Here is a 14152-nt window from a genome sequence, read left to right as displayed (position 1 = left end):
GTGCAGCTCTGGAGTATAATACAGGATGTAACTCAGGATCAGTACAGGATAAGTAATGTATGTACACAATGACTGCACCGGCAGAATAGTGAGTGCAGCTCTGGAGTATAATACAGGATGTAACTCAGGATCAGTACAGGATAAGTAATGTATGTACACAGTGACTGCACCAGCAGAATAGTGAGTGCAGCTCTGGAGTATAATACAGGATGTAACTCAGGATCAGTACAGGATAAGTAATGTATGTACACAGTGACTGCAGCAGCAGAATAGTGAGTGCAGCTCTGGAATATAATACAGGATGTAACTCAGGATAAGTACAGTATAAGTAATGTATGTACACAGTGACTGCACCAGCAGAATAGTGAGTGCAGCTCTGGAGTATAATACAGGATGTAACTCAGGATCAGTACAGGATAAGTAATGTATGTACACAGTGACTCCACCAGCAGAATAGTGAGTGCAGCTCTGGAGTATAACACAGGATGTAACTCAGGATTAGTACAGGATAAGTAATGTATGTACACAGTGATTGCACCAGCAGAATAGTGAGTGCAGCTCTGGAGTATAATACAGGATGTAACTCAGGATCAGTACAGGATAAGTAATGTAATGTATGTACACAGTGACTGCACCAGCAGAATAGTGAGTGCAGCTCTGGAGTATAATACAGGATGTAACTCAGGATCAGTACAGGATAAGTAATGTATGTACACAGAGACTGCACCAGCAGAATAGTGAGTGCAGCTCTGGAGTATAATACAGGATGTAACTCAGGATCAGTACAGGATAAGTAATGTATGTACACAATGACTGCACCAGCAGAATAGTGAGTGCAGCTCTGGAGTATAATACAGGATGTAACTCAGGATCAGTACAGGATAAGTAATGTAATGTATGTACACAGTGACTGCACCAGCAGAATAGTGAGTGCAGCTCTGGAGTATAATATAGGATGTAACTCAGGATCAGTACAGGATAAGTAATGTATGTACACAGTGACTGCACCAGCAGAATAGTGAGTGCAGCTCTGGAGTATAATACAGGATGTAACTCAGGATAAGTACAGTATAAGTAATGTATGTACACAGTGACTGCACCAGCAGAATAGTGAGTGCAGCTCTGGAGTATAATACAGGATGTAACTCAGGATCAGTACAGGATAAGTAATGTAATGTATGTACACAGTGACTGCACCAGCAGAATAGTGAGTGCAGCTCTGGAGTATAATATAGGATGTAACTCAGGATCAGTACAGGATAAGTAATGTATGTACACAGTGACTGCACCAGCAGAATAGTGAGTGCTGCTCTGGAGTATAATACAATATGTTACTCAAGATCAGTACAGGATAAGTAATGTCTGTACACAGTGACTGCACCAGCAGAATAGTGAGTGCAGCTCTGGAGTATAATACAAGATGTAACTCAGGATCAGTACAGGATAAGTAATGTATGTACACAGTGACTGCACCAGCAGAATAGTGAGTGCAGCTCTGGAGTATAATACAGGATGTAACTCAGGATCAGTACAGGATAAGTAATGTATGTACACAGTGACTACACCAGCAGAATAGTAAGTGCAGCTCTGGAGTATAATTCAGGACGTAACTCAGGATCAGTACAGGATAAGTAATGTATGTACACAGTGACTGCATCAGCAGAATAGTGAGTGCAGCTCTGGAGTATAATACAGGATGTAACCCAGGATCAGTACAGGATAAGTAATGTAATGTATGTACACAGTGACTGCACCAGCAGAATAGTGAGTGCAGCTCTGGAGTATAATACAGGATGTAACTCAGGATCAGTACAGGATAAGTAATGTATGTACACAGTGACTGCACCAGCAGAATAGTGAGTGCAGCTCTGGAATATAATACAGGATGTAACCAAGGATCAGTACAGGATAAGTAATGTATGTACACAGTGACTCCACCAGAGGAATAGTGAGTGCAGCTCTGGAGTATAATACAGGATAAGTAATGTATGTACACAGTGACTGCACCAGCAGAATAGTGAGTGCAGCTCTGGAGTATAATACAGGATGTAACACAGGATCCGTACAGGATAAGTAATGTATGTACACAGTGACTGCACCAGCAGAATAGTGAGTGCAGCTCTGCAATATAATACAGGATGTAACTCAGGATCAGTACAGAATAAGTAATGTATGTACACAGTGACTGCACCAGCAGAATAGTGAGTGCAGCTCTGGAGTATAATACAGGATGGTACTCTGGATCAGTACAGGATAAGTAATGTATGTACACAGTGACTCCACCAGCAGAATAGTGAGTGCAGCTCTGGAGTATAATACAGGATGTTACTCTGGATCAGTACAGGATAAGTAATGTATGTACACAGTGACTGCACCAGCAGAATAGTGAGTGCAGCTCTGGAGTATAATACAGGATGTAACTCAGGATCAGTACAGGATAAGTAATGTATGTACACAGTGACTGCACCAGCAGAATAGTGAGTGCAGCTCTGGAGTATAATACAGGATGTAACTCAGGATCAGTACAGGATAAGTAATGTATGTACACAGTGACTGCACCAGCAGAATAGTGAGTGCAGCTCTGGAGTATTATACAGGATGTAACTCAGGATCAGTACAGGATAAGTAATGTATGTACACAGTGACTGCACCAGCAGAATAGTGAGTGCAGCTCTGGAATATAATACAGGATGTAACCAAGGATCAGTACAGGATAAGTAATGTATGTACACAGTGACTCCACCAGAGGAATAGTGAGTGCAGCTCTGGAGTATAATACAGGATAAGTAATGTATGTACACAGTGACTGCACCAGCAGAATAGTGAGTGCAGCTCTGGAGTATAATACAGGATGTAACACAGGATCCGTACAGGATAAGTAATGTATGTACACAGTGACTGCACCAGCAGAATAGTGAGTGCAGCTCTGCAATATAATACAGGATGTAACTCAGGATCAGTACAGAATAAGTAATGTATGTACACAGTGACTGCACCAGCAGAATAGTGAGTGCAGCTCTGGAGTATAATACAGGATGGTACTCTGGATCAGTACAGGATAAGTAATGTATGTACACAGTGACTCCACCAGCAGAATAGTGAGTGCAGCTCTGGAGTATAATACAGGATGTTACTCTGGATCAGTACAGGATAAGTAATGTATGTACACAGTGACTGCACCAGCAGAATAGTGAGTGCAGCTCTGGAGTATAATACAGGATGTAACTCAGGATCAGTACAGGATAAGTAATGTATGTACACAGTGACTGCACCAGCAGAATAGTGAGTGCAGCTCTGGAGTATTATACAGGATGTAACTCAGGATCAGTACAGGATAAGTAATGTATGTACACAGTGACTGCACCAGCAGAATAGTGAGTGCAGCTCTGGAGTATAATACAGGATGTAACTCAGGATCAGTACAGGATAAGTAATGTATGTACACAGTGACTGCACCAGCAGAATAGCGAGTGCAGCTCTGGAGTATAATACAGGGTGTAACTCAGGATCAGTACAGGATAAGTAATGTAATGTACGTACACAATGACTGCACCAGTAGAATAGTGAGTGCAGCTCTGGAGTATAATACAGGATGTAACTCAGGATCAGTACAGGATAAGTAATGTATGTACACAGTGACTGCACCAGCAGAATAGCGAGTGCAGCTCTGGAGTATAATACAGGGTGTAACTCAGGATCAGTACAGGATAAGTAATGTATGTACACAGTGACTGCACCAGCAGAATAGTGAGTGCAGCTCTGGAGTATAATACAGGATGTAACTCAGGATCAGTACAGGATAAGTAATGTATGTACACAGTGACTGCACCAGCAGAATAGTGAGTGCAGCTCTGGAATATAATACAGGATGTAACCAAGGATCAGTACAGGATAAGTAATGTATGTACACAGTGACTCCACCAGCAGAATAGTGAGTGCAGCTCTGGAGTATAATACAGGATGTAATTCAGGATCAGTACGGGATAAGTAATGTATGTACACAGTGACTGCACCAGCAGAATAGTGAGTGCAGCTCTGGAGTATAATACAGGACGTAACTCAGGATCAGTACAGGATAAGTAATGTATGTACACAGTGACTCCACCAGAGGAATAGTGAGTGCAGCTCTGGAGTATAATACAGGATAAGTAATGTATGTACACAGTGACTGCACCAGCAGAATAGTGAGTGCAGCTCTGGAGTATAATACAGGATGTAACACAGGATCCGTACAGGATAAGTAATGTATGTACACAGTGACTGCACCAGCAGAATAGTGAGTGCAGCTCTGCAGTATAATACAGGATGTAACTCAGGATCAGTACAGAATAAGTAATGTATGTACACAGTGACTGCACCAGCAGAATAGTGAGTGCATCTCTGGAGTATAATACAGGATGGTACTCTGGATCAGTACAGGATAAGTAATGTATGTACACAGTGACTCCACCAGCAGAATAGTGAGTGCAGCTCTGGAGTATAATACAGGATGTAACTCAGGATCAGTACAGGATAAGTAATGTATGTACACAGTGACTGCACCAGCAGAATAGTGAGTGCAGCTCTGGAGTATAATACAGGATGTAACTCAGGATCAGTACAGGATAAGTAATGTATGTACACAGTGACTGCACCAGCAGAATAGTGAGTGCAGCTCTGGAGTATTATACAGGATGTAACTCAGGATCAGTACAGGATAAGTAATGTATGTACACAGTGACTGCACCAGCAGAATAGTGAGTGCAGCTCTGGAGTATAATACAGGATGTAACTCAGGATCAGTACAGGATAAGTAATGTATGTACACAGTGACTGCACCAGCAGAATAGCGAGTGCAGCTCTGGAGTATAATACAGGGTGTAACTCAGGATCAGTACAGGATAAGTAATGTAATGTACGTACACAATGACTGCACCAGTAGAATAGTGAGTGCAGCTCTGGAGTATAATACAGGATGTAACTCAGGATCAGTACAGGATAAGTAATGTATGTACACAGTGACTGCACCAGCAGAATAGCGAGTGCAGCTCTGGAGTATAATACAGGATGTAACTCAGGATCAGTACAGGATAAGTAATGTATGTACACAGTGACTGCACCAGCAGAATAGTGAGTGCAGCTCTGGAGTATAATACAGGATGTAACTCAGGATCAGTACAGGATAAGTAATGTATGTACACACTGACTGCACCAGCAGAATAGTGAGTGCAGCTCTGGAATATAATACAGGATGTAACCAAGGATCAGTACAGGATAAGTAATGTATGTACACAGTGACTCCACCTGCAGAATAGTGAGTGCAGCTCTGGAGTATAATACAGGATGTAATTCAGGATCAGTACGGGATAAGTAATGTATGTACACAGTGACTGCACCAGCAGAATAGTGAGTGCAGCTCTGGAGTATAATACAGGATGTAACACAGGATCCGTACAGGATAAGTAATGTATGTACACAGTGACTGCACCAGCAGAATAGTGAGTGCAGCTCTGCAGTATAATACAGGATGTAACTCAGGATCAGTACAGAATAAGTAATGTATGTACACAGTGACTCCACCAGCAGAATAGTGAGTGCAGCTCTGGAGTATAATACAGGATGTTACTCTGGATCAGTACAGGATAAGTAATGTATGTACACAGTGACTCCACCAGCAGAATAGTGAGTGCAGCTCTGGAGAATAATACAGGATGTTGTAATGTAATGACATTTAGTGAGCACATTCTATATTTGGGTTTGGTTTATATCACTGACATTTACATACAGTATAGTGAAACTTTTATTTGCATTTAATGTTGTACTTTGGGCTTTCTTACAGGGAGACTCTGGAGGACCTCTGGTGTGTAAGGTTAGAGGTGTCTGGTACCAGGTTGGAGCTGTAAGTTGGGCAGTTGGTTGTGCTCTTCCAAACTTCCCATCGGTGTATACCCTGGTGCCATCATACCAGTCATGGATACAAGAAAACATTCCCGATATGACATTCGCCAAACTGACAAATATTCCAGAGCCAAGTGTGAAATGTTCAGGGAACCTCAGCGTCCCAGATCCCAGATGGCCAGTTCTGTGCCTGGTGACATTATTAGTCATCATTTGTAGCTTATATCCATCATCTTCCTCAATGTAGATGTTGTGTCTGGTGATTTCATGTTCCTTATAGAGATTGGTAATCTTGTTATAATAAATTATAAAGTAAATCATCATCGTCCATAAAACCTTCAATAAAGTTTTTACCTAAAATTCCTTTCTGTATTCACAGGTCAGTTTGATTATTTTAATCTAATTTCCATGTATTTTGGTGTGCTGAAAACAAAATCCTAGACGTCATGATTTGCCACAAAATGCTAAATTGTCTTCAAATTTATATATTTTTTTAACATTTTTGGTATTTCTTTTATGTTATGGGTTTTTAACAAAATTTAAAGTCCGAATTACTTTTAATTAATTCACATAAGTGCATTTAAGATATAAAATGTCCAAAAAACCTTAAAGGGGTTGTCCGAATTATGTAAAAAAAAAAATAGCACTGTAAATGAGCAATATATACATAAAATCCAATATGATTCAGCCCAATGGCGTCTTTTATAGATTCTTCAAAAAGAAGTCTCAAAGCAGTTTTACTCCACAACGGTGGTTTATACGCTTCCAGACCTGTAGGTCATTCCGAACACTTTAAGGTAACCTACGAGAACTTGGAATTGGTTCTTCGTAAACTTAAATATGAAGACCATGGTTGGCAAGTGTGTGGGGACTTGAAGGTCTTGTGCATGCTGCTCGGGCAACAAGCTGGGTATACCAAATACCCTTGTTTTTTGTGTCTATGGGACAGTCGAGAACGACAAAATCACTGGACCAAGAAGAGTTGGCAGCCAAGGGTGCTAACAGTCGGTGAAAAAAATGTCCTCCGAGAAACTTTGGTACCTTCTCATAAAGTTCTACCACCTCTCCACATAAAATTGGGATTAATGAAGCAATTCATAAAATCACTTCCAAGAGATGGAGAATGCTTCAAATACTTGGTCACCAAGTAGGCCTGTCGGAGGCAAAATTGAAGGAAGGTGTGTTCGTTGGCCCAGACATTAGAAGGCTTATAGTTGATCAAGAGTTTGTCAATACCATGACGGACCCTCAAAAAGAAGGGTGGATTGCATTTAAAGAAGTCGTACAGAAATTTTTAGGCAATAACAAAGATCCTCACTACAAAAAGATCGTCAGACAAATGCTGAAAGCATTTCAAGCTTTAGGTTGCCTGATGAGTTTGAAAGTGCATTTCCTCCAGTCCCACCATGACATTAAAGAGATGGAAAGGAGATACCAGGGAAAATGGAGCATTACAATGATGGCAGAATACTGTTGGATGCTTCAGAGAGACATTCCAGATGCTACTCGCAAGCGTAAATGCACCAAGAGGAGCCTCACAGGGAACAAGAATCAAGTTTAGTGTGTGTAGGTGAGCTCATTTCAGTTCAAAAAAGGATTTTCATGAAAAAATTGTAATAAAACTTTAATTTTATAAGTCAATTTCCATTTATTTTGAGGTATTGCCTTATTTAACATAGTTACCTAAATTGTCAGGACAATTTGTCCTATGACAAAATGGAGGTCATTTTTCGGATTCAGAGCACCAAAAAACATAAAGATTATGTGGAATAACCAAAACAGATCTTGAAAAATTTTTTTTTTGCAGATCTGTGTTATTAATCCAACGCAAGTCAGCAGGACCAATCCGAGCTGGGGTCGGGTTGTTTGACTCCATGTGGAGAATCTGAACAAGCAGCAAAGGTGGGCTGAGAGAAAGTCCCAATTGACAAGACTGTATTTCTGGTGGGCATCCGAATCACATTTTTAGCGCATAGGATACAGACCCATTCTTTTTAACGGGTCTGCAAAAAATGCAAACAGCACACTATCATAGCCCCGCAAAGAGGATAGAACATGTCCTCTTTTTTTAAGTTTGGGGGCAAGAATAGGCATTATTACAAAGGATCCGCAAAAACAAAGGATGCATCATGGATGTCACATGGAGGTCATCTGTATTGTTTGCACATCCGCGTTTTGCATATGGTCATGTGAATGCACCGTAAAAAGCACACAAGCCAACCAGTCCACATAGTATATCACACCCTCCCTCAAAATTGTGGAAAGGATGCGGACCCCTTTTGCGGACGTGCGAATGGAGCCTTATACAGAGGGTTTAATTGTGCATGCCTTTCAGCATGTGTTGTTAATTCCATTTGAGGAGGAGCTTGTAGTTAATGCGTCCACCTGTTTCTAGGTGGAGGCGCTATATATCCAACCTCCTCCTCAGTATGTGTATGTCATGAGGAAGGATCGCTATTGTTCCTGATCCGAAACATGTAACTGGCTTTTACCCGCACTGAAAAATAAAGGTAACATTTTAATCGAGCTGGACCCCTTCTTCCTTTTTTTGCTTAGCCTTTAATGTGACTCCGTTCACCCCGGCAAGCCAGGTGCAGAACAGCGTGAGAGTGATGATAGGGCACGCACATGGCTTGCATACACTACATGCCTCCAACATAATTCCTGGATTTCTACATGAAAATAATGTATTTGCTGTAAGTCACGAGAGGAGCATAGTGGGAGACATTGACTTCACAAGAGATACAGAGCAGCGGAGTTCAGCCACATCTAGGTGCTTCCCATTGTTTACTGCTGCTGAAATAAAATTGGGTCAACCAACTTCAGCTTCCTCGGATGTGTATGCCTACCGAGTCCTTGTGTTATTTTTGGGAAAATTGATTGGTGATAGTAGACTTTGTTCTGTATGAACCGATGCTATATGTTAAAAAGCCTTTAGTATAGTGCAAGGGTCCATTCACACGTCTGCAAAATGGGTCCGCATCCGTTCCGCAATTTTGCGGAACAGGTGCAGACCCATCCATTTTCAATGGGGCCTGAATGTGCTGTCCACATCCGCATTCGCAGATCTGCACTTCCGGATCCGCACTTCCGTTCCGCCAAAAAATCGAACATGCTCTATTCTTGTTCGCAATTGCAGACAAGAAAAGGCATTTTCTATAAGAGTGACGGCGATGTGCAGTCCGCAAAATGCAGAACGCACATTGCCGGTGTCCGTGTTTTGCTGATCCGCAATTTGCGTATCCGCAAAACACATACGGACCTGTGAATCAACCCTTAAAGTGGGAAAAAATGTTTTGGGGAAAATTTATGGGGGATTGTTGACTTTATTTTGTGTACACCGATGCTATACACTGCCTGTCCAAAAAAAAAAGTCACCAGCAAAATAAAAAAGGTCACACACTCTAATATTTCGTTGAACCGCCTTTAGCTTTGATTCCGGCACGCATTCACTGTGGCGTTGTTTCGATAAGCTTCTGCAATGTCACAAGATTTATTTCCATCTAGTGCTGCATTAATTTTTCACCAAGATCTTGCATTGATGATGGTAGAGTCTGACCGCTGCGCAAAGCCTTCTCCAGCACGTCCCAAAGAGTCTCAATGGGGTTAAGGTCTGGACTCTGTGGTGGCCAATCCATGTGTGACAATGATGTCTCATGCTCCCTGAACCGCTCTTTCACAATTTGAGCCCGATGAATCCTGGCATTATCATCTTGGAATATGCCCGTGCCATCAGGGAAGAAAAAATCCATTGCTGGAGCAGCCTGGTCCTTCAGTATGTTCAGGTGGTCGCTGAGCTCATTCTTGGAGCACATACTGTTGCTGAACCTAGACCTGACCAACTGCAGCAACCCCAGATCATAGCGCTGCCCCCACAGGCTGGTACAGGAGGCACTAGGCATGATGGGGGCATCACTTCATCTGCCTCTCTTCTTACCCTGATGCGCCCATCACTCTGGAACAAGGTAAATCTGGACTCATCAGACCACATCACCTTCTTCCATTGCTCCAGAGTCCAATCTTTATGCTCCCTAGCAAATTGAAGCCTTTTTTTCTGGTTTGCCTCACTGATTAGTGTTTTTTTTTATGGCTACACAGCTGTTCAGTCCCATCATTCAGGATGAGAAGCAACTCATTGCACCAGTTGGGGTTAAATAACTTGTTGCCAGCTGAAAGATAATCGCCCATGCAGTAATTATCCAATAGGAGGCTCATAACTATTTTCTTAGTTAAATCCAGGTGGCCACTTTTTTTTTTGGACAGGCAGTGTATGTTGAATAGCCTTTACTGTAGTGTAAAATTGTGAAACATTTTTTTGGGGAAAATTGATGGGTGATTGTTGACTTTGTTCTGTATAAACCGATGTTATATGTTGAAAAGCCTTTAGTGTAGTGTAAAAGTGGTAAAAAATGTTTTTGGGAAAATTGATTGGTGATTGTAGACTTTGTTCTGTATGAACCGATGTTATGTGTTGAAAAGCCTTTCGTGTAGTGTAGCCTTTAGTGTGACTCTGTTCGCCCAGGCAAACCAGGTGCAGAACAGTGTGAGAGTGATGAGAGGGGTCGCACATGGCTTGCATACACTACATGCCTCCAACATAATTCCTGGATTTCTACATAAAAATAATGTATTTGCTGTAAATCGTGAGAGGAGCAAAGTTGGAGACATTGACTTCACAAGAGATACAGAGCAGCAGAGTTCAGCCACCTCTAGTTGCTTCCCGCTGTTTACTGCTTCAGCCTCCTCTGATGTGTATGCCTACCGAGTCCTTTTGTTATGGCTTTGCACAGGGAGCAAGAATGTTGCGCACAATTCTGATGGAACTCCTGATCTTAAGAAACTGGACTTGGACTCCAAAGCAGAGGCTCTCCTGTCATGTTGTGTGCTGTGGAAATCAAATGCTGACAGAGCAGATAAAAACATATGAATATTTTCAATTTACTGAAGCTGCTTGATTTAATTGTGAATGGATGGTAAGAGCAAAGTCTGCTGGTGTGTTGTCATCAGCGTCTTCATTATGTTTACTGTGGGACCCACGACGACGTAATTAGGTTCATACAGCAAAAGAAGGTCTACAATAACCCAATTCTCCCGAAAAAAGCCTGTTTCACAAAAAAATAATTCACCAATGAAAGGATAATGGAATTCAGTTAATTTGGTTATTGTTCTGATGGATCAGAGGAAGGGCAAAATAATCAGTGACGTCACCACAAACTTACTGCTGACACCTCTCCACTCTGTCGGGGGGCTCTACTTGTATGAGCGTTTAATAGAACAGGTTCTTTAGACATCTATGTGGAATCACTTAAATCAAAGAAGGGCAGCAGTGTTAATAAAACTTAACTTTTACTATAAATCCACTGAAAGTGGGAGAACCCATAATACATTCCCCTCTTGATACAGGCCCCAGAGTAAATAGACACCTATGATTCTCAAACCCTGCAACAAACACGTGTAGTGCTAAATGAAAATAGCGTGGCACCAGCAAATCCTTACCAGAAGGGGTCTATTCTGACTCCTGATATAATGAAGCAGTCAATCGGGCCTTACTACGATCTTGCTACGGTTTTCTCTCACCCCCCCCCCCCCCCCCCCGGTATGAGGGGTTCTGGAGTAGCTCACCGGTCACAGTGATGCAGGTTGCCGATATCTTGGAGTCAGTATCTGTTATGTTTATGGGGTGTAGAACAAGAAAACCAAGGGCACAAAAGGGCACCCTAAGATGAGGGTATTCATCTACAGGTAGGAACACCTGTAAATATCCGGTGTTCCTCCATATGACATCTATTAGGGTGCCATTCTACTTGGAGGTGCGACCATACACTCCACCTTAGTGTATTCGGGACTAACTATTCCCCTGATGTAGGTAAGTCAGGAAACACTAGCCCCGTGTCCCCTGATGAATCTGGGGCTAAATATAAATAGATGAAACGCGTTGGGTCACATATATCTGCTCATTTCAGCACATCTTTATAGGTTTCTAAACACCCTTTACTATATTTAGTGGTTGGGCTTTTGTGCCCTTGGTTTTCTTGTTCTGCACCTCTGCAACATAACACATACTGACTCCAAGATATCGGCAACCTGCATCACTGCAACCGGTGAGCTACTCCAGAACCCTATCTCTTCATACTGGGGGGGTGAGGGAAAACCTACCGGGAGCAAGATCGTAGTAAGCCCCGATTGACTGCTTCATTATATCAGGAGTCACATATACCCCTTCTGGTAAGGATTATGTGTATTTGCTGGTGCCACGCTATTTTCATTTAGCACTACACGTGTTTGTTGCAGGGTTTGAGAATCATAGGCGTCTATTTACTCTGAGGCCTGTATCAAGAGGGGAATGTATTATAGGTTCTCCCACTTTTAATGGATTTATAGTAAAAGTTAAGTTTTATTAACACTGCTGCCCTTCTTTGATTTCAGTTATAGACATAGTGGTAGTTTGTGTAGCCCACACCTGGTCTCACAGATGAGGCAATTTTTTTATTTATGTGGAATCAGATGACGACGGTGTAAAAGTGTAATAAGTCTCTTTATGTAAAATATTTAAGTATGAAAAATGTATCAACCTGATTTGGTAATCCTCTCCAAATCTAGTGTATGCTTATTTGGAGTAAAGAACATCCGGAGGACTCTTCACCAGGATTCAACAAGAGTTATATAAAAAATGAATAATGCTATTTATTTTCAGTCTTCATAAGAGTTGATTACTTACAGAAATAGTTTAGGAAAAGTCTTAATCTATTGTCTATGAGTGAATGTTGATAGTCCTTGAAGTATCATTGTTAAAGGTCAGGAATCCTTTTCTCAAGCTCCATGTGTCTTCCCTTCATCTTCTCCAGGAACCAACAACAGACTTGAGAGTGAGTGTAAGAAGACCACCCCTTGTCTGTCCCTGTCAGTCATTTATACCATAGATACAGGCGTGTCTTTACTAATGTATGGGCTTATACATTGTCATATATGGTAGACTTCAAATATAGTTCTTGACGTTCCCATACAGACCTCCCATTGCCAAGTGTATTACTATAAATGGTGTGTGTGTCATGTAATACATACTTTATATTAAATATCAATTAATATTATATCACATATTATTTAACAAAAATAAGTGCGCTTCTTCTTGGCGCTAACATCCACCTGTAAGGCTGAGTTCATACTTGAGGTATTTGGTCAGTTTTGGCCCCGTGACTGCCCAAATAAGTAAAGTATGCAGTGATTCTAATAGCGACGCCTGTCATCTGCAGGTCATACGGACTCACAGTATTATTTCACTATCAAAGCAGACTCCCTATGCGTGTTACTGCAAGGCACAGTGTTCTACACCGCTATAGAGGCTCTCCACAGCCAGAAAATAGCAGTTTTTTAACACAATTTGATGCAAATATATTGGGATCGAACCAAATTTTTTTACAAATATTTGGCGAACTGGCGAATCAAATTTTTGGAAAATTCGCTAATTTCTAATCATAATGCAACTACCCTGCAGGGCTAAACAAATACCAAAGTCCAGCACCACTGGCAGCAGCATTGTTCCCTTTCCCATCCCTACCCTCAGCCAGCAGCATTGTGCTCCTTTCCATTCCTGATCCTTTGGAAGCAGCATGGTCCCTATACCCACCCCTCTCCCACTGATCTCAATGTTGTGGGTACTGAATGCTACCCATTGTGCCAATAAGTAAGTGCTCCCCATGACAGTGGCCGGTCCTGTACATGTGTAAATATTAGGCTTGTTCAATTTGAAAGAAATGGGAGATATGAATATAGGGAAGTATGTATGCTGATGACATCTTAATTTTTTTGGAGAACCCAATATCCCAGTTGTCTTATCTGATGGAACTAATAAATAAGTTTAGTGACATTTTCGGGATATAAAATCAACTGGGTTAAATCAGTATTGCTACCGCTAAATCAGGCAACTCCATTGAACTCCCTAGGAATCAGGGTACTAAAATCTACGGAATATTCAGAGGTAAAGATGAGCGCAAGTATATTAGATTTTACGAGACTGAATGTCTCTCCCTTGTTGACTAGATGCAAGAATAAAATTAGCGTTTGGCAGAAGTTATCGATAGGACAGGCGGACAAAATCGCACTAATAAAAATGGTGCTACTTCCCCAGATTTTGTATATTTTGGCAGCCTGCCCAGTTTGGATACAGGATCGTTTCTTCAAGCATTTGGAACGGCTGCTGAACGACTTAATCTGGGGAAGAAAAAGGGTAAAACTAAAACAAAAATATCTTTGGCTAGCGGAGGAGGACGGAGGGCTA

General features: G+C 41.6%; 1 protein-coding gene across 1 annotated transcript in view; it reads left to right on the top strand.

The window, feature by feature from the left end:
- The window catches only part of LOC121007957 (serine protease 33-like), a 42994-nt gene extending 36676 nt beyond the window's left edge, over positions 1–6318 (top strand). Inside the window, exons 5-7 of the mRNA XM_040440224.1 lie at positions 5819–6011; positions 6125–6163; positions 6257–6318. Coding sequence (XP_040296158.1) covers positions 5819–6011; positions 6125–6163; positions 6257–6318 — 294 coding nt within the window. The remainder of the gene's footprint in view (positions 1–5818; positions 6012–6124; positions 6164–6256) is intronic.
- The last annotated feature ends 7834 nt before the right edge of the window (positions 6319–14152 follow it).

This window comes from Bufo bufo, chromosome 7, assembly GCF_905171765.1.
Source record: "Bufo bufo chromosome 7, aBufBuf1.1, whole genome shotgun sequence".
In the NCBI taxonomy this organism is placed as follows: domain Eukaryota; kingdom Metazoa; phylum Chordata; class Amphibia; order Anura; family Bufonidae; genus Bufo; species Bufo bufo.
Note: the sequence above shows the minus strand (reverse complement) of the source record. Positions and strands in the feature narration are given on the sequence as shown.